Genomic DNA, 27,724 nt, shown 5'->3' with positions numbered 1-27,724 from the left:
CTCGTAATCTGCCTTTGCCTGCCTAACCTCCTTTGTGACTTGATTACAGACTAGCTTATATCTGCCATAGGCTTCTGTGTCTCCTGATAATTTATATGCATCCCATGTATTTTTCTTCTCTGCCACTAGTCTCATTACTTCATTTGACAACCATTTAGGCCTAAACCTTGAATAATATTTTTTAATGGGTATGAAACATTAAGCATTCAAGGAATTTTATTAATTCCTTGAATGCTTCCACTTAGAATTTGCTGTTGGTAACATCATCAGTTGATCCCACTGTACAGAATTTAAAAATTGTCTGAGACCACTGTAGTCACCTTTACAGAAGCAAAAACTCTTTCCTTTACCCCTGATGGTAATTATATCTTTAAGTAAATCCCACATCAGTACACTGTGATCACTGCCACCCAGTGGTTCCTTTATCTGCAAATTCTTAATACACGAATGATCACTGCTGATAACCAGATAAAGAGTATTACCCTCTCTGGTTGCCTTTCGAGCATGCTGCTGCAGAAAACAATCATCCAATAAATCCACAAAAGTCTTACTAGTGTGCGAGTGACCAATCCACAAGTTCCAGTCAATATCTGGGAAGTTAAAATCCTCCACGATAAGACATTCTGATTTACTAGCCCACTCTATTTCTCTGTACAATTGTTCACTGTACTCATTCGAGTCACTCATTTAAGCCACTGAAAATTTAAAAGAGTAGATTCCAAATTACTATGTCTCTGACAGGGAATGTGAGAGTAGACATATGCACAAATACCATCTTTAAAACGAAAGGAATTTTACAGCAAATAATTAGGGCAACTGAGATGAGCAGTGGTTATATCAATTGGTAATTGCAATTCTGTGAAAAAAAAAAGAACACAAGGCTTGGCAGACAAGAAATCCTTTTGCTTCTCATACATAATACCTTGCATTTTTCAACATTATCATGAATGGTTTCACAAATCTACCATCATGGATACTCTGTCTAAGATGCATGACCCCGCCACCCCTTCTATCTTCCCTATCCCTCCTAAATACATTATATATACCATACTGAAACTCATCATCCCCCATCTCTGGGTGGCACAACATTTGCATAAGCCCTATTATGTCAGTGTTACTTGTCCTAACCAGCAGTTTGAATTCACTCATTTTATTGACGACACTTCTGACATTACTGTATAAATAATTAAGGCACCTCCGTAGCCAGGTGGGCAGGAACAGCAGTGCGTGGCACACGTTCTTGACCACCAAATACAGAGGATGCGGAAAGGTCAGGATATGAACACCGCATATCCCCGGGGCAATATGGCCTTAGTTGCTAATGCTCCTAAAAACCAAATAACAACAACAACATAAATAATTAAGAATTGGTGTTCTTGTATAGTTAACTAGCCTGACACATCCCTTAAAGCTTATTTAAGCTTGCTGCCCTGGCATAAGCTACCTGCTCATTTGAAATATTTCTGACCTCAGAACGCCTTGATAATATGCTCCTCTGAATCACAGTTCCTGGATCTCTCAGGAACAGGACATGATATTGCCAAGAGGAATGTCTTTGTGTGTGTGCCAAATGAAGTAGTGTGAGGAAATCAGGCACTAACTCGGGGTTCTTATGGGCCTTTATGAGAACTTGAAGAACAGGTTAGATGCTCTCAAAGGATTTAAATTGAGGGGCCCATCAAGCTCTCAGCTGCCCACATCAAAGCCAGAGTTTGCACTTGAACATCAGGCAACACAGCAGCAATCCCCAAGGCAGAACTGCGCTGGTCCCGCAGGAACTAGTTGTTGTCGGTGACTCTATTGTCAGGGAAACGGGGAATATATTGTGCAAAAAGAATAGGTGGAACAAGACAAGGGTATGTGTGCCAGGGACACAATATGATGACATAGTAGAGCAGATATCATCTTTTAAGGTCACAAAAGGTGATACTGTTGTACACGGCACTAATGATATTAAGAGTAGGAGAAGGTGGAATTACTTAATAAGTACGGATCAATGTTGAAAAAAGCCAAAATTATACAGTAGTTTTCCATGGGCAAGTCCCATGTTTATTAGTCCCCCAGAGTTCAGTGTTGGGCCCACTGTTATTTTCTATATTTATAAATGATACTGATGAAGGTATATCAGGCTTAATGTCCAAGTTTGCAAATGATATAAAGGTTGGTAGGGTTATTAATGACCCTAATTAAAAAAGTTAGGCAGATGAGCTGAGAAGTGGCAACTGAAGTTTAACATTGACAAATGCAAAGTACTGCATATGGGTAGCAGTAACCCCAGAATAATGTACCAACTATGCAGTACTACACTCAGGGTAGTGGAGAATGAAAGACCTGAGAGTAATTGTAGATATGAAGTTCTCTGAGCAGTGCAGATAGGCTGACAGGACAGCTCATGAGGTTTTGTCAATGAAATGCTGCCAATGGAATTTTGCTAGCAAAGTAAGGAGGTGATTATCCCTTTGTAGAAGGCAGTGGTCAGGTAAAACCTTGAGTACTGCATACAAGTCTGGAGTCCTCATTTTAGGAAGGATTTAGAGCTGCTAGAATGAGTACAGAGCAGGGCAACAAGATTGGTGAGTGGAACATAGGTGTGATCTTACCAAGAAAGGCTTAATTTTGAAAATTTCTGCTCTGGTGCGAGGTGATTTGATCGAGTGTATAAGGCTTTGAATGGTTTGAGCAAGCTCAGTGCTGATGGAATTCTTCCTCTTTTTCCCTCAGATTACATTACATTACGAGGGGGCATAAATTCAAACTGATGTTATGCTATGTTATTTGGTTTTAAGGAGCATTAGCAACTAAGGCCATATTGCTCCGGAAATATGCGGTGGTCATTCCCTGACCTTTCCGCATCCTCCGTATTTGGTGGTGACAGGCTCGAACCCCGGTCTAATCAAGAAGCGTGTGTTACGCACTGCACTCCTTCCCACCTGGCTATGGAGGCGCCCTTTCAAACTGAAAAAAGACAGTTGCAGAAGAGATGTGCAGAAATTTGCCTTTAGCCAGTGGTTGATTGCTGGAACAAACTTCCATCTGTCGTTGTGGAAGTTGATAGCTTAAATAAATTCAAGGAAGAACTGGACAAACTATTGTAGCAAATGAAATGAAATTTTTTTTTTTTTTTTTTGCTGATGCTGCATAAGCCTGCTTTCTTGCATCATATGCCTCTGCTAATGCATAATGTACTCTACAATTAGATAACTTTTGGAAGCCTGTCATGGACTCAATGAAGGAGATTTAGCCATTCTGCAAAAGCAAGCAGTGAACAGCAGAGCCAAGTATGGTCTGACGATGAGTTCCAGCAAGGTTCTCGAAATGTTACCTAACTATATAGTACGTTTAGTCCATAAGGGTAAATAAACTAACTTTTAAAAACTCATGATAAATAGTGGTTATTTAGAGAGAAAAATAAGCATTTCACTATCGGGAAACATTTCTGAACAATGCGGAACAAAGCGGAAGATTATGGAGATTATGTGCTATAAAAAAATTAAAATAAACATTCTGCGTATATAATATCTTCACTATGAAATGCTACATATGTTTCTGCATTTCCTTCTGTGCACTGCATACTGTCCTTATGGTAATTTGTTTGCAAATGTCTGATAACAGCCCATTTCTCACTGCTATAAATTAAAAAAAAAAAAAAAAAATCACATCTACATACAGATGTTACCTTTTCCATTTTATAATAATACATGGAAAATTTTGCATAACACATTCTGAAAATTCATATCATATTTTTTTGGAATCTTACTAAAACACATTGCTAATTATCTTTGCACCATCCAATTACAATGAAATAATCATGCATTACAGAGAATGCAATTGTCCCACATTTCTCTTTTGCAATGTGGGCTAAATGCCGATTCATTAAGGATTCCTTATGCAGATATTCACAAAAAAATTTTTTAAAAAGCAACTTTAACATAGTTTTACTATTTATTTTTTGAAAAGAAAAGAAAAGAAAAAAAATGTGGAAAAAAAGTTCTTCAAAACGATGGATAAACCAACTATATTACAATGGTGAGATGGAGAAGGGATAAAATAGAATAAAGATAGATTCTCTATCACAAATGCAGAGAGTTGGCAGCTATGTATATGAATAACTGTAGACCAAAAATTGGCAGTGGAATTATGGACCAAATATACACGTATTAACCGATATTTCATTTTATTCACTTCGTGGTTACATTGCCAAGTGGCAAGGAAACATTTTACAATTTTTCTAATTTCTACTGGAAATATGAGTAAGAATAATAATAAATAATGAGTTTGTTGTGGTATCAAGATGGTTATACTGAAACATTATACATGCCTTAGTGGCAAACTGCTCTTTTAATATACTGTATTCTATTAAAAAGGGCAGTTTTGATCTTACCAAAACATTTTAATACTCACTTTAATTGCTGTTCCTTTTTTATTTCTTCCATTGTCAAGTTGAAAAATTCTCTCGGCAGGTTGATCACTTCTCTTGCCTGAGAAGGCATTAAAACTTTAAGGTTACGATCAAGGATTGGACAGACTGGTTCTGCAATAAATAAAGCATCCCTTAACATTTTTAAGTTTTCTAAATCATGAAGTTTCTCTTCTGGATACACCAAAAATTCATCTTCATTACTATCATGTAATAGAGTCTGTTTCTCAAACCCTGCAGCATAAAGGAATTCATATGCACCCTCCAAATTTGATACTCTTTCATGAAAAATTTTGTTATTTATGCGGATTTTGTGAAATTTTTCTTCCGTTGGATTATCGATTATATTTGTTAAATAGCGAGACAATGTTTCAATTCCAACTTTCACCTACAAAAAAATTAAAATGAAATAATCTATTAATTCAAGAAAATTTCAATGAAAATTATAGAAAATCATATTAACATTATATCAGTTATGACTAATTCTTGTGATTTCTCTTAGACTATAAGTCCACTGTTTTTTTTGTTTTTTTTTTTTGTGCAATTCTCTGAATTACATTTAAAAAAAATGGATATAACAGTCTAAGAGAAATTGCAAGAATTAGTCAAATAATTGACACACTTACTCAACCTACAATGTAAAGATGCAGAGTAATTCCATTCAATTCAACAATGTTCACAACCTGAACCCATTCAATTTTCATGAAATTTGATAAAACTGTTAGGCATCAAGACATATATTATAGCTCCCTGGGTCAAACAGATCCAAAATTATATGCCTTTCAAATTAAGTGCAATTTTTTTGGAGTTATTTTTTTTTTGGATTTTCCCTATCTGGTGGTAGGGAAAATCATGAATTCAATGATCATGATTACAGTACAGGATCATTTGGAGAGAAATGGAATTCTAAAAGAACACAGCAGGATTCTGTAAAGGGAAAATCATGTTTAACCTGAGCTGGATATCATCATTCTTCTCTTCCGTGGTGATTTCCTTCTACTTCTCTCTCTCTCTCTCTCTCTCTCTCTCTCTCTCTCTCTCTCTCTCTCTCTCTCTTAGGGTAAATTAGAATTTTTTTTTTTTTTTTTCTGGCTGGTGCAGCAAAAGCCTCAGGCTTCCTTGCACCATATGGCTAATGATAATAATAATAATAATAATAATAATAATAATAATAACCAGCTTGGTAAGTTATTTAGATAGAGTCACTCATGAACTGGATATAGGATATAATTTCTACATTGTTTAGTTGGGTTTCAGCAAAGCATCAGACTCAGTACTGAGTGAGGTTACCCTATAAGCTGGAACACACTGGAATTGCAGGAAATTACTTAGATAGATCATAGGTGGCTACAAGCAAGAAGGCAGAGGATTGTGATTAATGGTTATTCTTCAGATTGAGCCAAAGAGAGAAGTGGGGTTCCTGTAAGAGCGGTACTGGGACCAATGTTGTTTTTGATTTTCACAGACAAAGGGATAATACAGAGTTTTACATCTAAATTTGCAGACAATGTCAAGATCGGTAGAGTAGTTAATAATCAATGCCTAGCAGAACTTCTTCAGGGCAACTTAGACTTGGGGGATGGTCAGAAAAAGGGCAACTAAGTTTTAATGTGGCAAAATGCAAGGTTTTACACTTTGAGAACAACAACTCCAAAATAACTTGTACTTCATGGAATTGAATTAAAAACAAAGAAAGGGATTTGGGAGTTATGCCACAGTCAACACAAAGTTCTCCAAGCAGAACAGACAGCTGGCAAAGAAGGTGCATGGTGTCCTATCAATGATTTATCATACATTTACCAACAGATATAGGGATGTCATAATCCCAGCTTATAAGGCAATTGTAAGACTCCACTTGGAATACTGTGTTCAAGTATGAAGGCTGCACTAAAAAAAAAAAGAGACATTAGGCTTCTTGAAATGGTCCAAAAACAGGCAGTGCACCTGGTGAGACTAGCAAAGCGGTGTCCATATGAGAAAAGCTTTCATTATATGGGATGCAGAGTTTGGTAACCAGGCCTTAGAGGAAACCTGATTGAGCTGTATAAGGCTCTGAGGGGAGAAAGTAAAACAAATGAGGGTGAAATTTTCACTGTTATAAATGACTCCAGAACTAGGGGCCATAAATTCAAATTACAGGGGAAGAGGTTTAAACTGGATTCCAGGAAGTTTTGTTTTAGCTAGCAAGTTGTTGATTATCAGAATAAGTTACCTCCATGGGTGAAGGAGGCTGACAGCTTAGGGTGATTAAAAGGTCATTTGGATAAATGACCTAAGATGGAGTCAAACAGATGATTTGTTTTATTTTATTATTCTCTTTTATTGTGGTACAGCAAAAGCCTCAGGCATCCTTGATACTGGCTAATATTAATACTGTCGTACCCAATACATTCCACTCAATACCTCTCACGGACTCCCACAAGGAGGTTGTTAGAAGAATTCTGAACAATCTTGATGCCAACAAAACTCCAGACCTTGATGGCATTTCTCCTCTTGTTCTTAAAACCTGTGCTCGATCTTGTTCTGTCACCTTTTCACACCTCCTGGAAAAGTTAAGACAGGCTAACTCCTAGCCAACAATACTCCTGCTCACAAGGTTGCATTCATAGTGGACTTTGCAATCAGATGCAGCTTTGAAAATCTGCAGCATCCATGTTACTTTCCTGACCTCTCACTTTCAGACTTCCTCTTTCCCTAAAATGAAGAAACCATTACAGGCCCACAGATATCAGACTGATGAGGAGAAAATTAATGAAGTGGAAGCCTATTTTTCTCCTCAAAGTGAGCAATTCTATTGAAGGATTGAAAAAGCTTATCTACATATGAGAAAAATGTGCAGCGCTAAAACCCAGGTTCCCAACCTGAGGGTCACGACCCCCAAGGGGGTTGCAAAGTGTTTTCTTGGGGGGGGGGGGGTTGCCGCAATTATTTTTAGTTGCAATTATTTTTATAGGAAATTTCATCACGAAGGTTTTCAACAGTTATTTATTTCAATATGGCATATGGCTACACTGCAATATTCTAATAGTGGTTGTAACACTGATTTTTGATAAATGAAAGGAAGTGACTTAAGGTACACCGCAGCAGATACTTAAAAAATATTAAAAGCGCACCGTGTTCATATATATTAAGCATTTTATATTATTTTAATTATCTGCTATGGAAGGCCTTTAATATTTTTTCAAATTTCTGCCGCAGCGGACCTTGATTCACTCCCTAAAAATAAAATATACAAATGCAGTGTTATCATTAGAATAGAATTCTATGTTACAAATAGTAAACTGAAAAAAATATTCATTATGATCCAAAATTCAACATCAAAATTTGTTTTTAATTGGTGTCTCGATGCGTGAATAACAGACTGTCGAATATGAACCGTCGAATAAAGGTGAGTTGCTCTCTTAATGCAGTTCAAGATCAACCCATATGTTTTGCTGAAGCTGTCACGTTTGCAATGATGTAATTCAATACAGTCCGTGATGGGCTGTCTAATAGAAACTGGCATGAACTTAGTTCGCCAATAGTCAACCACCTTTAGTTGCCGCCATGATAGAAACCAGCCACTCGCTGTCGAGTGCGGGTTAGCTACTGCTTGCACTTTCTAAAATCTAAAGAGCGTCAGGAGGTCGTCATCAGTCCGTGCTAAATCCGTACCCATGGAGAAAAAACATAAATATTCAGAAAACCATCTAAAATTTGGCTTTACCACCTTGATCAGCAATGGCATAGAGAAGCCACAATGTGTTTTGTGCAATGTCATTCTCAGTGCTGAATCTATGAAACCTTCAAAACTGAATTGTCACTTTGAGACAAAGCATTCAGAACATACTAAAAAGGATATGGAGTTCTTTCAACACTGTGAAACTAGTCTCAAACATCAGAGACTTGATCGTACAGGAAGTTTTCAGCAACAAAGCACAGCAGCAATGCAAGCATCATATGAAGTTGCATTGGAAATTGCCAAACCAAAAAGAAAAAAAAAAAAAAAACTTTACACGATTGGAGAATGGGCATCAAACCCTGCATGTTGAAGATGGTGAAGTTAATCCTTGGGGAAGCCAGCGAGATAAAGATGCAACAAATATCTCTATTCAATAACACTATTCAGAGGTGCATTTCAGATATGTCCGTAGACGTGAAAGAGCAGGTTTTGAATGAAATCAAAGTTTCTCCATTGTTTTCTTTTCAAGTTGATGAATCAACGAATGTAAGTTCATGTTCTCAGTTGCTTGTCTTCATGAAATATATTCATTCAGATGACATCAAAGAAGGGTTCCTGTTTTGTAGTACACTTGAAACTACTACAAAAGGTGAAGATATTATGGAGAAGATAAATACCTTTTTTGAAACTGAAAGACTACAGTGGAAAAACTGTCTGTGGGGTTTGTACAGATGGAACACCAGCTATGCTAGGGTCAAAATCGGGCGTTCAGACAAAAGTGAAAGAACTTGCTCCCCAAGCAAAAGGCATTCACTGCATGATTCACTGATATGCTCTTGCCAGCAAGACTCTTCCAGCTCCTATGCAAGAAGTACTTGATTCTCTGATCAAAATTGTGAATTACATCAAATCTGGAGCCCTCACACCCATCTGTTTAAAGAACTCTGTAAAGACATGAGGTTCTTCTTTTCTACACTGCTGTACACTGGTGTCGAAAGGAAATGTTATCAATCGTGTCTTTGAGTGGAAAGATGAAATCAAGTTGTTCCTGGAAACGCAAGGGAAACATGACCTTGTGGCTTACTTTAACAATGAAGCTTGGAAGAAAAGAGTTGCTTACTTAGCAGACATTTTAGACCAACTAAATAAGCTGAACCTGAAACTTCGGGGAAAGGAAACACACATTATCCAATTTCAAGACAATCTTCAGGCATTTGTATCCAAGCTGCAAAACTGGCATCGGAAAGTAAATCTTGGAAACATTGCCATGTTTGAAAAATGCTGCAGTGTGTACTAGAGAAATCTGAAGGTGAACTAGATGAGAATCTAAAGGAGGAGATTACTGGGCACCTTGAATCCCTCGAAAAGGAATTTCAGCGGTACTTCCCTGAGCTTAAAGAAGGAGAAGCTGAACTGGTACAAAACCCATTCTCTGCTTCCCTGAATGTAGCCAGCATTTCCGATGAAGTACAGGATGAATTCTCGGATCCGTGGAACGATTCCTCGGCACATAATTTGTTTTATGAAAAATTGCTGACTCAGTTCAGGTGTGCTATGTATCAGTCACATCCAAATGTCACCATGCTTGCCTTTCAAGTTTTACTTCCATTTGCCTCTATATATTTCTGCGAGAGTGGATTTTCAACACTTCTTCATATCAAAACAAAGGCAAGAAACAGACTGAATGTTGAGGATGACATGAGGTTGGCTTTAACAAACACTCAGCCACAAATTTTGAAGCTGGCTGCCCAGATGCAAGTACAACCATTGCATTAAATATTAGGTTAGAATTATATTCTGAAAAATCTATTTTTAACATGTTTTCTTTACCCTATTAAAAATGCCTTTTTATGCAAATGTGGCGGGGAGTCACATGTTACTTGGCTATTATAAAAGGGGGGTCGCAACTCGAAAAAGGTTGGGAAACACTGCTCTAGAAAATAGCTATAGAGAAAGAAGGATGAAATTGCCAGCCAAGTTTCAGATACCTATCTCAAATATTTCTAGTGAGGGTAAATACTTATTTACTGCCCCGTATAAGATAACAATATATCAAAGAACATTTAAATAAATGAAAACTATTCTAAAAAAATAGCTAAAAAAATAAAATAATATTAATCAGTAGATTCTTTGGCATCTTCTCTCTGCAGAAATTTGCAAGGTCTTTTTTTTTTTTTTTTTTTTTTTTTTCCAACTATTAAAAATTTGATTTTCTTAAATTAACACAGTATAAGTGAATGAAATATTTCTTGTTTTTGTTTCCCTTTTAAAAAATCCATCAAGAATATATCTTTCAACAACAATTTACACAAGAAAGCTTGTGTAGATTTCTCTTAAATCAGAAATCACATATCTCACCCAGATATCTGTGAAACTAAAAACTCTGATGTCACAATCCAAGTTAAAATTTGCAATAAGTACCAATCAGCGAAAAAAATTTGAGGTGCAGAGAAGCCATAACTAGAAGACAACACAGTAACATAAAATAGGTTTGTTGGTTGGTCATTTTGGGTACAATGACTACTTTGGGCAGTTCATGTGATTTATCATGTATAATATGAACGTGTGTGTTCATGATAACATGCATGTTGTGCAGGCTGCAAAACCTGGAATAACTAATGGAGGAAATCTATTTCCATTGCCTGAAATCCTAACTCAACAGGAAATGGATGAAATGGCTGAGTTTACATAATATGTGAATACATAAGAAATCATTCCTCTTAAAATAAATCACTACTTCATAAAATTGCAAAATACCTTTTCTGTATTTTTATTACACGTGTGAATGATCAAACATGCTGTTAATCCCTTCTCTTCTGAAAGTTGACTGTAAAGAAATTCCTTAATTTTCAATTCAATTTCTTTCTTTGGTAGTATTTCTGGGCCTATCATAGGGCAGGAAAAATATATGCCTGATACAGTCAACACAGGTGCACTTTCTTGAACAACCTGAAATTATAATATACTACATTTAGCGAAAACAAGTAGTAAATGAGTTTAAGAACATAAGAGGTAAAAATAATATCAAAAAGCACAACTCAAAATCATTATTCATTAAGCATATGGCAAATCTTATTGGCAATGTTCCTCATTAATACTGATGCTAGTTGCATAATAATGCTAAATTGCTAAATAGCAAACTGCAATTGTTGAATGCAACGATTCAAAATAAAATCTAGCCATAGTTTAGATTATGAGAATTGTTCAGCAAAAAGATTTACACAAATCGCTTAAAAGACTATCTGCAGGAATGAGGTTTTTTTTTCATCTATTTCTCATTATTTCTATGAAAAATTTTGGTAACTCTAGAACTGGCTACTATTTTGCTAGAGCTTACAGTAGAGGGAAGTGTGACCATGGACAAAGTCAAGTACAGCTCTGTCTGCCATCTCCAAAGGTAAGAAAACAGAACAATTTCCAAAACATGCATGTAGTATATAAGGATTGTACAATTGTTGGGTGTGGTAGAATATCTACATGAAATTCCAAGGCACCCAACTGCTGTCACAGAAGAGAATATCAAAAAGGAACTGGACATGGAAGACTGCTGTATAACAATTCACAATTGGCTCACAAGATCTGCAACATTATTATTCATTTTACTAAGTACTGATGCCTGTAAAAAAAAAAAAAAAAAAAAAGCCAGATAAAATTGCTTGCATATGTATAAGATTTAGGCTCTCTCAACTATTTATTATTATTATTATATAAAATAAATTTTAAAATTATCATATAACTAAAATAAATAATATTCCTATATTATTTATTTATTTTTTGCCTATGTATAAGATTTCGACTCTCTCAATTATTTATTATATAAAATAAATTTTAAAATTATGTAAATAAAATTATTATATAACTAAAAAATAATATTCCTATATTATTTATTTATTTTTTGGCTGGCACAGCAAAAGCCAGTGGCTTTCTTGCACTACATGGCTAACATTAATACTAACTACTGTTACCTTTTGAGAAGATGCAAGGTAGAATTAAAGCAGCTTTTGACCATATGCAAAAACATCCAGAGTGACTTCTCCCAACTGATGACTACAGATGAGAATGCATCTACCATTTTTACCCTAAAATCAAAGCAAATTCCAAACAGCAGAAACATTCTCAGCCACTGCCCTCAAAGAAGACAAGAGGCTTCACTCTACTGAACAGGTAATATTATCAGTTTTCTGGGTTTGGATCAAACAGAAATACTTTCCTCTCTTCAGATTTATTTCTATTTTCATTCCTAAAATTCTTTTTAAATGGTATTTTCCTGAAATAATGATAATGATGTGATACTGAGCTGTGGTTCCAAGAGTAACCAAAAGGTAGTGTATCAATGACACTGCTGGATATGTAAAAAAAGGACTGATAAATACAGATTTAGTTTCAACCTCCTGTCATCATGGCCCAGACCTGGTTTCAACCTATAGTCTTAAAAAAAAAAAGTGAAGACTAAATAAAAGTAGCACCTGATATTTACACAGGCACTATTTAAGACCATACACACATTCTTACCTGAAGAAACACTAATGTGTATTATTCTAGAGCTGAGAATAAGTATAGTTCAGCTTTCATAGTAATTCTGACCAAAGGTGTCCAACTGTTGCTTTATGGCAAAGACCTTTCACACGATTCATATGATGCCACAAACTTACTATGTTACAGCAGCAATAAATGTTAGTTATTACAGAATTAAATATTATTACAGACTTCCTATTACATGTTACAGCAAATAACAGGAAGTCTGTAATAATATTTCTTTCTTGATAGTTAGATAATTCATTAGAGGGGGTGGGATCTTCTTTAAGTTTAGTTTGGGTTATGTGCAAATATGTACTCACAACAGTCTACTTCAAGATTAGCACAATTTATGATGCTAGATATAATCATCTGCAGCCTGAACTAACATTTTGGAAATTATGCTAACCTGCTATTTTGACAATATGCCCAAGAGGCCAATGTGACCCATTTGGATGGAACTCTTTCAAAGTAGTCTTCTCAGCACTATATACAAAGATTCCAATGCTTTTGAAACTTCTGGAGGCATTCCTGATAGGTTTCTTTTGGAATTGCTAATAGTTCCTCTATCACATTCTGAATATAATATCCCCAGTTGTTACAAATTTGTAATCTTTCAAGGGGAGCTTTAAGCTTGAGAAATGGGAAAAAAAAAAATCACAAGCATGACAGCTGCTTCTTGTGAAAGATGGGGACCACAGTGATGAATGCTTTGCAAGAAATCCTTCAATGGAAAGAAGTGCACATGCAGGGGCATTTTTGATGATGCAAAACACCAAAGCCCACTTTTCTGGCCATTTTCTCTAAACAGCATTGTGCAATTGTCATAGAACTGTTCTGTAGTAAACCTGATTCAATGTTTGACCATGTAGGACAAATTCAGTGAAATTTGTCTTTTCAGTCAAAAAATATAATAAGCATGATTTTCACATGTGACCAAGATCATGATGGGTTTTTTTTTTTTTTTTTTTTTTTTCTGGATCATGGAGAAGACCAAGTCTTCCACTGAAAGGACTCTACTTCTGTTCCAGGTCATAGTTCGATGATTTGTTGCCTAGTAATGATGGGGACGGAAAATATACATATTCATTATTTATTTGGTTTCAAAGCATTTAAATTGTTTTTTATAATGGACGGGCAGCAGCCCGTCCATATTTTAAAATCAACATTGATTTTAATCAATGTTGATTTTAAAAACATCGACATTGCTGGGCAGCAGCAATACTGATGAAGGTCCTGACACGAACTCTCAATTTTCTCTCTGTGATTATGTGAGGATGCAAGACAAACTTGGTTGAAATGCATTTCCACATCTTGTGGTAAAATCAATTGAAATTTCCATAAGAAATACCAATTTCATTAGCAACTTTGAAAATAGTTATAATGTCAATCGCTTCCTGATCAGATCACAAATGCAAGTGAATCATTGGTTTCTGAAACTGAAGAGAGACCAGAGTTAGAATAATCTTCGATGGTTAAAAGGCTCCCCATATCCCTTTGAAATTTCATCTGCTCCCACTGGTACCAATGTACATTTGTTTTTTTTAAAAACAACTAAGGCCATGAGGCATCAGTGATTGTATCTATAAATTGAGTGTATGCTACTCTTAGGTTTCCTATTTTGCTGGATGAAAAACTAAAGTTGCCAGTAGAGGGGAAATCACGCAACCCTTTACCCATGACTAACTCAACCAGGGTGTGAAAAAAAGCTCATTAAGATTCCTCCTGTCTAAGTTGACAGAATTCAAATCCAGGCTTTTTCCACACAGAAGGACAGTATTATACAACTAAAACCATTACATGGAGAGAGGAGGGGGGGGAGAGAGAGAGAGAGAGAGTGAGAGAGAGAGTGAGACGAGAGAGAGAGAGAGAGAGAGAGAGAGAGAGAGAGAGAGAGAGAGGAGAGAGAGAGAAAGAAAAACAAAGTGGTAGAGCAGAGCAGGAAAAAAGCAAAGCAAAGCAACAGAAACTAGACTAAAGTAAATTAACTTCTATAAGATATACGAGTTATAACTGTTTATAATATTTAATTAATAGATAACAGAGCAGTAAAGGCTCAATATGTTCTACATTATAAATTCAATTAGTTAAGAAATGGAGGAATTACCTTTATGATGTCTTGTAGAACACTTCAGTGCTGATACTCTCCATTGTTGGATAACTATACACAAATAGTTTACATGTATTCCACACCCTTGTAAACAAAATCAATGATCCAATGCACCCCCAGAATCTGGAGGCTCGCGCCGCCCAAAATACATTGAATCACCAACCTTAATCTTTGATTGAGAGAATACAATAAATCCGTATTTTAAAAACAATTTAAATGCTTTGAAACCAAATAAATAATGAATCCATACTTTTAACACTTTAAAAACTAATATTAAAACATAAAAAACATTAAAACTGCTCTGAAACATTAGGAAACTAAAGAATTCTGTTACTTCCCTGAAGCAGACTGGGCTTTTCGACCAGGATCATGATCACAGGAAATCGCGATCATGAAACCGCGGGTGTTGCAACGGAATTTTATAGCATGGAAAATTGATCCTGGTGCATGTGCGTGAAGGACCATGAATCTGAGATGGAGTAGGAGCGATGTACATTGACTGAATTTTGATGTAATTTAATTTCAAGCATCTCTGAAATTAATAGTTTGATGTAATCATGTTTGATGTAATCACGCACTAATGATATTAAGAGTAGGAGACCAGCGGAATTACTTAACAAGTACAGGTCACTGTTGAAAAAAAGCCATGAAGTAGGGTTGAATTTGAGAGTGTCTGCAATTCTGCCCAGACACGATAGGAGGGAGTATATGATGAGAGCCTTGTCGATCAATTCGGCCCTGGAAAGATTGTGCAAGGCTCAAGGGGTAGAATTTTTTTCAGCCTGGAATGTACTTGTTAACAGGAGAGATTGCTTCTACAGGGATGGGATACACTTAAATAGAAAGGGTGCAAGAATATTTTGTGATGCTATCGAGGCAGTGTTAGGTGGGTCGGAAAACTGCTAGCTTGGGGGGAGACAGACTAATGGATTAACAGTAGCCACTGGCAGAGGTGAAAGAGATTCTTGCACTGCTTCTATTGGAATGAGCAGAAGCCTGAAAAACAAGATGCAGGATATTTCAGAGACTGCTGGAAGTCATTGCGGTACAAGTAAACACATGGGTTGTGTTAGGGTAGCTAAGAATAGAAACGGGTGCATGTATACTTGCGTGTACATCAATGCTAGGAGTTTAGTAAATAAATTTGATGAATTTGAGGTATTGCTCAAAACATCAAAGGCAGATATTGTTGGGATATCAGAGACGTGGTGTCACACAGATATAAGGAATGCAGAACTGGAATTTGGGGAGTACAATGTGTATAGAAAGGATAGACAGGACAGGAGGGGAGGAGGGGTTATGCTATTAGTTAAAAAACACAAAATCAAAGGAAGTGAAGCCAGTCGACATTGATGGACAGGGCAGTGTTGAGTCAGTTTGGTGTGACATAAGCATAGGTAAATCAAAATTGAGAGTAGGAGTGTGCTATAGGCCTAATGACTCTGATGAGTATAATAAGATACTGTACAGGGAAATAGAATGGGCCAGTAAATCAGAGAGTCTTATAATGGGGGATTTTAATTTCCCAGATATTGACTGGAATTTGTGGGTTGGTCACTCACACACTAGCAAGGCTTTTGTGGATTTATTGGATGATTGTTTTCTACACCGGCATGTTCGGGAGGCAACTAGAGGGAGTAATACTCTTGATCTGATTATCAGTAGGGATTCTCATGCATTAGGAATCTGCAGATAAAGGAACCACTGGTTGGCAGTGATCACAGTGTGCTGAAGTGGGATTTACTCAAGGAGGTAACTACCATCAGAGGTAAAGGGAAGGGTTTTTGCTTTCGTAAAGGCGACTATGATGGTCTGAAACAGTATTTAAATTCTATACAGTGGGACCAACTGATGATGTTACCAACAGCAAATTCAAAATGGGAAGCATTCAAGGAACTAATCTTGGAAGCTACCAGGCTTTACATACCAACCAAGAAATATTGTTCAAGGTTCAGGCCTAAATGGTTGTCAGATGAACTAATGAGACATATGGCAGAGAAGAAAAATGCATGGGATACATACAAATTAATGGGTGACATGGAAGCCTATGACAGATATAAGTTGGTCTGTAACCAAGTCACAAAGGAGATTAGGCAGGCAAAGGCAGATTATGAGAAATCCTTGGCAAAGGACGCAAAGAAAAACCGAAAAGAGTTCTTTACCTATTTAAACTCAAGAAGGAAAGGGATGAATCAGATTGGTCCACTGGATGTTGATGGTTCAACAGTTGAGGATCCAGCTCAGGTGGCTAACAATCTAAATGAGTATTTTGCATCTACATTCACACATGAGGAGTTATTCAGGAAGGGGAATGTTGTAGGTGAAGTAAACATTGGCAGTGAGCTAGATTATTTTCTAATAACGGAGAGGAAAGTGGAGGAGAAATTGATGAGGATAAACATAAAAAAGGCACCCGGGGTGGATGGGATCTATCCTGTTATATTAAAGGAGGCAGCAAAGGAAGTAAGCAAACCCTAGCCATAATTATGAGAGCTTCTTTGGACTCAGGGGAGGTACCCATGGACTGGAGATGTGCAAATGTAACCCCAATTCACAAAGGAGGATCAAAGGCTGACACAAGTAATTATAGACCTGTAGTTTAACTTCGGTTCCAGGAAAATTAATGGAGGCACTGGTTAAAGAAGCACTGCAGGATCATGTGGACAAGAATTCAGTTATAGCTCAGACGCAGCATGGTTTTGTTAAGGGCAGGTCTTGTCTGACCAATTTGATTGGATACTATGATGTAGTCACAAAAGAACTGGATGCAGGGAATAACTTTGATATTATATATTTGGATCTTAGAAAGGCTTTTGATACTGTTGCGCATGGAAGACTGCTGCACAAATTGGAGAAGTGTAGCATTGGAGGCAAATTGCTGCTATGGATAAAGGGATGGTTGAGTGGCAGAAGACAGAGAGTGGTAATCAATGGACACTGCTCAACGTGGACTAATGTTATTAGTGGAGTTCCTCAGGGTTCAGTGTTGGGTCCATTGTTGTTTTCTGTATTTATAAATGATATTGATGATGGTGTATCAGGCTTAATGTCCAAGTTTGCAGACGATACCAAGGTTGGCAGGGTTGTTAAGGACACTACTGATACTATGCTGCTGCAACAGGATCTGGAAAAGTTGAGCAGATGGGCTGAGAGGTGGCAAATGAAGTTTAACATTGACAAATGTAAAGTACTACATATGGGAAACAGTAACCCCAGAGCAACGTATCAACTCTGTGGTACTACACTGACAGTGGTAGAGAATGAAAAGGACATGGGGGTAATTGTGCAGGCAGATATGAAGTTCTCTGAGCAGTGCAGATGAGCTGCAAGAGTAGCTCATGGTGTCTTGTCAATGATATACAGGAATTTTTCTAGCAGGGACAGGGATGTGATTATTCCCTTGTATAAGGCATTGGTCAGGCCACACCTTGAGTACTGTATACAGGTCTGGAGGCCTCATTTCAAGAAGGATGTAGAGCTGCTGGAACGAGTACAGAGAAGGGCAACAAGATTAGTGAATGGAACATAGGGTTGCTCTTACGAAGAAAGGCTTAAGTTTTGCAAATTACAGAGCCTGGAGACTAGGCATCGGCGAGGTGATCTGATAGAGGTGTATAAGGCTTTGAATGGCTTGAGCATGCTCAATGCCGATGGGATTCTTCCTCTTGCTCAGAATAATCACCTGAGAGGGCATAAATTCAAATTGAGGAAGGACGGATGTCGGATAGATGTGCGGAAATTTGCCTTTAGCCAGCGGGCAGTTGGTTTGTGGAATAGACTCCCATCGCTTGTTGTTGAAGTTGATAGCCTAAACAAATTTAAGGCTCAGCTGGACAGGTATTTCGAACGAACAGAGGGGTGAAATGGGAGTAGTGGTTGTTTTTTTTTTTTTTTTTTTTGGCTGATGCTGAATAAGCTTGCTTTCTTGCATCATATGCCTATGCTAATGCTAATGTTGGATGCTGAGAATTTTTGCTTCATTGAATAGAAAGAAGTAGCCTTCACTGATCGCATGGAATGCAAGTTCTGAAGCTGAGGAGCAGGATGAAAGGACAGATGTTGAATGCTGTCTCATTCTTGTATTGAGTGTACGAGTCAAAACTCATTGTACACTCAATATTTAAAGTGTTAAAAGTACATATTCATTATTTATTTGGTTTAAAAGCATTTAAATTGTTTATAAAATACGGACGTATTGTATTCTCTCACTCAAAGATTAGGGTTGATTCGATGTATTTTGGGGTCCGCGAGCCTCCGATTCCAGGGTGAAATGGATCATTGTTTGTCTACGAGGGTGTGGAATACATGTAAACTATTTGTATAGTTATCCAACAATGGAGAGTATCAGCACTGAAGTGTTCTACAAGACATCATAGAGGTAATTCCTTCATTTCTTAAGTAACTGTTTATAATAATGTAGCATAGAGCAATAAGCCAACAATCATGATGCAGGGAATAGAAATATATACATCATTGCATTTAGAAGCATAAAAATAAATGCTAAGCAAAAATATTAACAAGTAATGCAGCTGAGGAACCAGAACTTTTGAACTTGTGATTAAAAGAGATAAGAATAAAATTAATATATAGTTAATGGAGAGTCAGGAGTGGGAGTGCAGTAGTACACGCTCTTTGAGTAGCCCGGGGTTCAAGCCCCTGACTGCTAAATAAGGTCGATCTGCCAACCTGCACAGGACCAGTGTGGCAGATTACAGTCCATTTCTCTCAACATGAATTGTCTGAGGAGGCTTCCATCCTGCAGTGGATTGATAATGGCTGCTGCTTACCTTACCTTTTATATGAAATAAGTTTTAAATAATCTCTTAAATACCTTGAACCTTTTAGCTAAGTTTTTTTATTAGCCTGCTAGAGGTGCAAAACTGGTAAGAGGTTACTTTATATGTTCAGACTTGAGGGACTTTTAAAACCAGCCACTTCTCAGATTCAAGCAACCCCTGTTCCAAAGTATTAATTTTGGTGTAAGTGGATAAAAAATTTAAAGTATTGGGTAAATTATTAGAAGGGATAGGTAAATGACGCGTGTAGTTTTTTTTTTTTTTTTTTTAAGCTGATGATGTACAAGCTTACTTCCTTACATCTTTTTTTTTGCCACTACTAATATTATTTACCATGTTTGCCACCATTTATATTTGTAAGGGTCCTTTATGTGCACTTTGGGGTGCTTCTGTGAGCACTGGAACAAGTAAGCAGTTTTTTAGTAAATGGAAGGGATTTCATCAGCTTCAACATACTGTCCACCACTGTTTCTTTTCAATCCTGACATCCCAGGCTGTGGATTCATTACACAACAGTTTAGGATAAAATTTTATTATTTATTTTGTGTAAATTTTTATTATTTTGTGTAAAATTTTTTACACAAAATTTTATCAGTAGACACATTAAGGATAACGTTTTTTTCTCACAAACTAAAGAATTCAATCAAATTCAGCAAGCATAACTTTCAAAAAATTTTATTCTACCTTTTCTTCTTGTGTAAACTACTAAACTAGACAAAAAAATAACTTCAACATAAACAAAGACCATATGAAACTGTGAACTATGTACACAGTTTTTGTAGCACTCTAAACAGTGCAATTGACACTAAGCAAGATCCCAGCAGTAATGCAAATGGCCTATGGTACAATCATGTGTGCTGCTATGGAACAGTTGTTCATTTCATGTGCCTTTCCTTTTACAGCACTCAATTATTGACTGCAAGTGAATGGACAAATAGTTGCATCAGGGTGCAAAAACTGTGGTTCATTTTGGCACGTTTGTATTCTGCCAACATAAGTATTCAAGGAAGAATTTTAGTCAGAATTTGAGTTGTGGATCTTCAGCAAAGCCAACAAAATCTTTACACAAACCTCTATGTGGAAGTCACTACAGGAAAATGCAAATTATATTTCTAACTACTCGACTGTGATAAGAAATATGCAACACAGAAGAGAAGAACTGGAAAATATTTGACTGGGCTTATTTTTCTTGCAAGAGTGGTACACAACTAAATCAAATCATAATTTAAATTTAATTCTTCTGCATCTTTATACCTGAATAAAGGGATCAAATCAGCATTAGAATATGATGCAAGAAAACAAGCTCATAGAGTATTAGCCAAAAATAAAAAAATTCATTTCACCCATTCATTTGCTCTAAAAGTTTGTCCAGTTCTTTCCTTCTCTGAATTTATTTGAACTATCAACTTCCACAACAACAAATGGAAGTTTGTTCCAGCAATCAACTACCCACTGGCTAAAGGTAAATTTCCACAAATCTATTCTACAACTGTCTTTCCTCAATTTCAATTTATATCCACTCAGGTTAGTAATTTTAGCAAAAGGAAGAATCCCATCAGCATTGAGCATGTTCAAACCATTCAAGGCCTTATACACCTCACAGGTGCCTGGTCTCCAGAACTGAAGCCTTATTTGGTAAGAGAAACCCCCTTCGTTCCCCTCACCAATCTTACTGCCATTCTTTGTATCCATTCAAGCAGCTCTACATCCTTCCTGAAATGAGGCCTCCAGACCTATATGCAGCCTGACCATTGTCTTCTACAATGAGATAATCACCTCCTTATCACTGATAGAAAAATTCCTGTATATCATTGACAAAACACCATGAGTTGTCCTGGCAGACATGCTGCCAGGACAGCTCAATTACTCCCCAGGTCTTTTTCATTCTCTACCGCCCTGAGTGTAGCACCACACAGTTTGTACGTTTCTCTGAGATTACTGCTACCCATATGCAGTACAGTAAACCCCCGCTATTCGCGGTATCTGTATTCGTGGTTTCGCGTTCGCCGATTTAATATAAAATGAAACCTAAAAAATGTGAATTTTAAAGCGCCGTGAATATTTTCCGCCATAGAAAAACATGGGCATATCTAAAATTATCTTTCCCGGTCAAAACAGCGCTCAGTGGGTGGGGGGAGAGGGGTGACAAAATCGCGAGCGTGGATGTTTCTCGCTAATCCTTGTTCAATATGTGTTATGCGCTTGTTATGGAAGGTTTCGTCGTTTGCTTTTAATTTATATGCTTATAAATTGAATAAATTTATAAATTGATATGCTTACAAAAGTGATAAATCTACCGTTTTGCAGTGTAAAACAGACTTTTTCGAGTGTGTTAACGGAAGAAAGTGACTATTGCGGACAAGTTCTTTCTAACCCGTACAAAAATATGGCTACGAATAAAAAGAGAAATGTGAAAATATCAAAGAAGGTGATGATGACATTAGCGAATAAAATTGAGTTATCAGATAAAATTTCTAATGGTGAAAGTGTCTCCTCAGTGGCAAAACATTATAAAATCAATGAGTCAACGGTACGATCAATCAAAAAAATCGGAAGAAAAAATGCGCCGTAGTGTCCGTGAAAACGCGCTAATTGCTTCAAAAATTTACTCTGTAACTCGTGATGTTAAATTAGAAAAAATGGAAAAGGCTTTAAATCTGTGGATAGAAGACCGAACTCAAAATAAAATTCCGTTAAGTTCACTCATCATTCGCGAAAAGGCAAAACTCCTTTATCAACACTTTAGCGAAACTGGTGATAGCACTGGTGGGATGTTTTTTTTTTCTAGCAAGCAAAGGCGCTGGTTTGAAAGATTTGTTTGAAATTTCTAATAAATATTACATTTAATATTAAATTGTTTCTTATTTTCATTTCGATGCCATATGCTTGCATTTCACTATGTACTGTCTATGTACATAGTCATATTATGAAGGTACATATAATACATACATAGACAAAATTTTAGACTAGTTTTTCTTATATATTTCATACTTTGGAACGGAACACCTTTATTACTATGGGAGCCATTACTCAGTATTCGCGTTTTCGGTATTCGCGGCATTTCTCAGGAACGTAACCCCCGCGAATAGCGGGGGTTTACTGTACTTTAATTTGTCAATGTTAAACTTCAGTTGCCACTTCTCAGTCCATCTGCCCAACTTTTCTAGATCCTGTTGCATTAACACAGTCATTAACAACACTGCCAACCTTTGTATCATCTGCAAACTTCAACATTAAGTCTGATATACCTTCATCAATATCATTGATAAATATACAAAACAACGAGTCCAACACAAAACCCCGAGGGACTCCACTAATAACATTAGTCCACAAAGAACAGTGTCCATTGATTACCATTCTCTGTCTTCTCCCACTCAACCATCCTTTTATCCATTGTAGCAACTTGCCCTTAATGCCATACTGCTCCAATTTGTACAAATCATATGCAACGGTATCAAAAGCTTTCCTGAAATCCAAGTATAAGATATCAAAATTATTTTTTGCATCCAATTCCTTTGTGACCACATCATAGTATCCAATCAAATTGGTCAGACAAGACTTCCCTTAACAAACCCATTCTGTGTCTGAATTATTATTGCAGTCTTGTCTAGATGATCCTGCAATGTTTCTTTAATCAGTGACTCCATTATTTTCCCCGGAACAGAAGTTAAACTAACAGGTCTATAATTACTTTTGTCACAATTTGTGAATTGGGGATTGGATTTGCACATCTCCAATCCCCAGTCCGTGGGGATTTCCCGAGTCCAAGGATGATCTCATAATTATGACTAAGGGTTTATTTACTTCCTTTGCTGCTTCCTTTAATATAACTGGATATATATCCCATCCACCCTAGGTGCCTTTCTTATGTTTAACTTCAACAATTTCTCCTCCACTTTGCTCTCAGTTATTACAAAATCATTTAGCTTTCTGTTAGAGTTTAATAAGCTTCTGTAATCCACTTCCCTACAGAATTCCTCATGTGCGAATGTAGATGCAAAATAATTGTTTGGTTTGTCAATATCTGAGCAGGATCATCAACAGTCAAACAATTAATAAAGTGGACCAATCTGATTCATCCCCTTCCTTCTAGAGTTTACATAAGTAAAGAACTCTTTGCTGTTTTTCTTTGCATCCTTTGCCAAAGATTTCTCGTAATATGCCTTCACTTGCCTAACCTCCTTTGTGACTTGATTACAGACTACCTTATATCTACCATAGGCTTCTGTGTCGCCTGATAATATATATGCATCCCATGCATTTTTCTTCTCTGCAACAAGTCTCATTAGTTTATCTGACATCCATTTAGGCCTAAACCTTGAACAGTATTTCTTAGTTGGTTTGAAAAGCCTAGTAGATTCCAAGATTAATTCCTTGAATGCTTCCCATTTAGAATTTGCCATTGGTAACATAATCATTTGATCCCACTGTATAGAATTTGAAAACTGTTTGAGACCCCTGTAGTAACCTTTATGAAAGCCAAAACCCTTCCCTTTACTCCTGATGGCAGTGACATCTTTAAGTAAATCCCATATCAGTACACTGTGATCACTGCAACTTAGTGTTTCCTTTATCTGCAAGTTCTTAATGCATGAATAAACATTACTGATAACCAGATCAAGAGATCTTACTCCCTCTTGTTGCCTCTCGAACATGCTGCTGTAGAAAACAATCATCGAATAAATCCACAAAAGTCTTAGTAGTGTGTGAGTGACCAAACTGCAAGTTCCAGTCAATATCTAGGAAGTTATAATCCCTCATTATAAGACATTCTGATTTACTGGCCCATTGTATTTCTCTGTACAATTGTTCATTGTACTCATCAGAGTCATTAGGCCGATAACACACTCCTACTATCATTTTTGCTTTCCCAGTGCTTATGTCACACCACAGTGACTGAATTGCACTGTCCATCTATGTCAACCCTTCTAAATAGTGTTTACAATTACTGACTTGAGCTATTAACAATTGGTATTCTGGTTTGTTTAATAGAGTTTATGGCAAAATTTTAATATAAAACTGAACATATCACTTGCATTTTTATATTGCTGATACCAATCCTAAATATAAAATGTGATAACAATTCTTCATTATAAACAAAAATATCCTTGTTTACAACTAGTGATATCTTGGGCACACTTGCAAAGAGTACTAATAAATGCAAAAGAAGGTTTTCCTACAACTGCGTCCTTAAGATCCACATTATGTTTTATAAATAAATATAATTTTTTTTGGGCAACAAACTTAAAAATCATGGATTTAAACTCAAAAGTTTTTAACTTTCATTACTTTATAGAAGGAAAAACTCAAATCGAAATATCTATATCTAATCTGAATTACATCAATGTGAATTTTAGTATTCCTCCAGTATGGTACTCACTTTAGATCTGTATCATTAATTATTTTTTTAATCAGAAAACTATAGCTGTAAAAAAATTCTTTAATGGTACCACATTTGTGTATAAAGTGCAACACACCTGCTACTACTGCATTAACTTTCTACAGAGCTTTGGTTTCAACTTAGCTTTTACTCACAAAGTAGTTGAGAAAAATAAATTTTTAGAATAACATGACTGCTGTTACTAAATATAGTCATTGTATTATCCAATATAGTTTCTCAATAAAGATAAAAAATTTCACAAGCGATTTTAAACTATTTCTTGCATTTTATCCAAAAGAAAAAAAGTTAAATGGTATATAAAGTAAACCAGATTTTTTTTTGTGCACCTGAGGATTAATGAGTGTTACAAAGACAAGGCAATGAACAAATCACTCCTGATTAAAACAACCAATCCATTCTGAATGCACTTAAAGACAATGGTATCTAAGAAACAGGGTCACATATACACTGGATTTTGTGTGGGGGAAGGTCTCAGTTTCAACCAACTACTCTGGTGTTTGTTGCTAAGTCATTAAAATAATTATTTTAGAGGAAAAGGAAATTTTCCCACAAATCAATCAAAAGTTTAAGTTGTTTTGACATTTCGTGAAATAGTAATACACCATTCAGGCTGAGGTTGATTAAACATATTCTAAAACCCACTTACTCTAAAATGCAATTGCATAACAACTATATTAAAAAAAAAAAAGAAGAATTACAATACAATTTAAATTACCTCTTTAGGTTCAGTCTTTGCTTTTTCAGATGCTTGCAACTCAAGCTCCAGTTCCTTCTTTGCTTGGGCTCGTATAGCAGCTAGAGACCTTTAAAAATATGAAACAAAGTTAAAAAAAAAAAACCTTAACTGACATCTACATTTAGTCCAATATAATACAGCAAATTACAATACAATCTGCTGTAGTTAAAATGTTCAGGTGGCATAAACATTATAACAGTACTTTGATTGGAAATAAACTATTAAAACTCATGGGATTTGTATGACATTTATGCAGGAAAATTATAGTTAAGGGGAAACCATGCTCATATCAAGTGCAATTTAAATTACTTTGAAACCTATCTATAAAATGTTATTCAAATTACTTACAAAACAAATATTACAGAAGTTGGATGCTTCAGCAGAAATTCTGACAGTTAAAGATATTATACAGAACAAAAATTATGATAAACTATGAAAAACTAAAATGTGCAACTATAAATACCTGTGCGGTTTCTTTACATCAATGGTGAAGTAAAGAAACAGCACGGCCAATCAGAGATGAGAGCTATCCCCATCTATCATCTAAGCCAATCAAGGATGAGATGGCCAGAGATAAGAGGAGAGGAACACTCAGTTCGTTTGTTGGTGTAATTAAAAATTGTTCATTAAATTAATAAAAATGAATGTTAAAATGTCGCTAAAAAGTCTCGTAGATCTATCACTTTGGAAAAAAAGATGGAGGTAATTGAGAGAATAGAAAATAGTCAGAGACATCCTAATGTGAGTAGAAATATGAAACTGCCTCCATCAATTGCGAGTACCATAATGCAAAATACAGATAAAATAAAAAGTCAATGCAACATGATATGACAGTAAATGTGATACAAGTGAATTATAGCAGAAGTAAACTTTTAGAAAAAAATGGTGAAATTATTGTCATTGTGGGTGGATGACTTAAATCAAAAAAAAACATTCCCATTCCGTTGACTCAAGCTGTTATTACTGATAAGGCAAAGTTAATTTCTGAAGACTAAGAAAAAAGAGGATAGTGATGAGACATTTTTAGGTAGCAAGGAATGGTTCATACGATTTAAATCTTGAAGTACGTGCCTTTGTGTGAAATGAAGTGTCAAGGTAGCAAGTGCAGATGCTGAGGCAGCTACCAGCATTTCCTGCAGAGTTTCAAGCCATTGTAGAGGAGGGTAATTATCCACCTCATCTCATTTTTAATGTTGATGAGATCGGGCTTTAATGGAAAGAAATTGCCATGAACTTTCATTGCCCATGAGGAGCAGTCTGCACTAGATTTCAAGGCTGCAAAAAACAGGCTAAGACTTCTGCTCGGAGCAAATGTCGCTGGAACTTTAAAACTAAAACCAATGTTGGTGTACAATTAACAGACACCACATGCTTTCAAGGGCCCAAACAAAGCCATGTTGCCAGTCTACTGGAAATGGAAGAGGAGGGCATGGTTGTACAAATCCAAGATTTCTTGTGTCACCCACAAGAAATCTTGGATTGTATGTTGAGACTGTTAGTAATCCTGGGTATAACCTCCATGCACAAGTACACGGTGAGTGACCACCCAGGTGTGAACCAACGTAAGCAGGGGTCGAGGTGCGGCACCCACACCACATGGAGGAATGCCGCCCCTCTATGTTACCAGGCGATACTAGGTGATAGATGAATCTCATCAACCGGTGCAATACCACCACTTTGCTTATTGGAGGCTTGAAGTGGTGGAATCCATGTTTAGTCTCTAGAGCTAAGTTCCGGTCAACCCTTCCCTATCTCTTCCATCATGCAGTATGATTGATGACTTTTGAGGTTAGGATGAACATCGTCGCGAGATCCAATATTCCTTACAATTCGAGGGAACAGCTCTAAAACGGTGTTCGCAGGCCAGCCGCTAGTTAGTACACTGGACCGAACCTATCGGTAACTCTCTAGGAGGCTTCCGGATCAGCTAGTGTATAATCTTGCTACCTCTTCTCTGCCAGATAGTGACTGGAGGGAGTCCGAGTAGTGTGTATGCGGGGAGCATTGTTATGTCAAGGATCTGGGTATATTCTTACCATGTGTACGACATATGCAAAGATTTCATTACATCATACAGCATGTCCCACC

General features: G+C 36.5%; 1 protein-coding gene across 1 annotated transcript in view; it reads right to left on the bottom strand.

Moving 5' to 3' along the window:
* Gint3 (GDI interacting protein 3) overlaps nucleotides 1-27,724 on the bottom strand; it is an 84,761-nt gene that overhangs the window by 22,244 nt on the left and 34,793 nt on the right. Inside the window, exons 3-5 of the mRNA XM_090385128.1 lie at nucleotides 25,616-25,703; nucleotides 10,836-11,027; nucleotides 4,402-4,805 (exon numbers count right to left, since the gene is read on the bottom strand). Coding sequence (XP_090241254.1) covers nucleotides 4,402-4,805; nucleotides 10,836-11,027; nucleotides 25,616-25,703 — 684 coding nt within the window. The remainder of the gene's footprint in view (nucleotides 1-4,401; nucleotides 4,806-10,835; nucleotides 11,028-25,615; nucleotides 25,704-27,724) is intronic.

Source organism: Mastigoproctus giganteus, chromosome 11 (assembly GCF_048544385.1).
Source record: "Mastigoproctus giganteus isolate SK-2022 chromosome 11, ASM4854438v1, whole genome shotgun sequence".
Classification (NCBI taxonomy): Eukaryota; Metazoa; Arthropoda; class Arachnida; order Uropygi; family Thelyphonidae; genus Mastigoproctus; species Mastigoproctus giganteus.
This window is presented reverse-complemented; position numbering and strand designations above follow the sequence as displayed.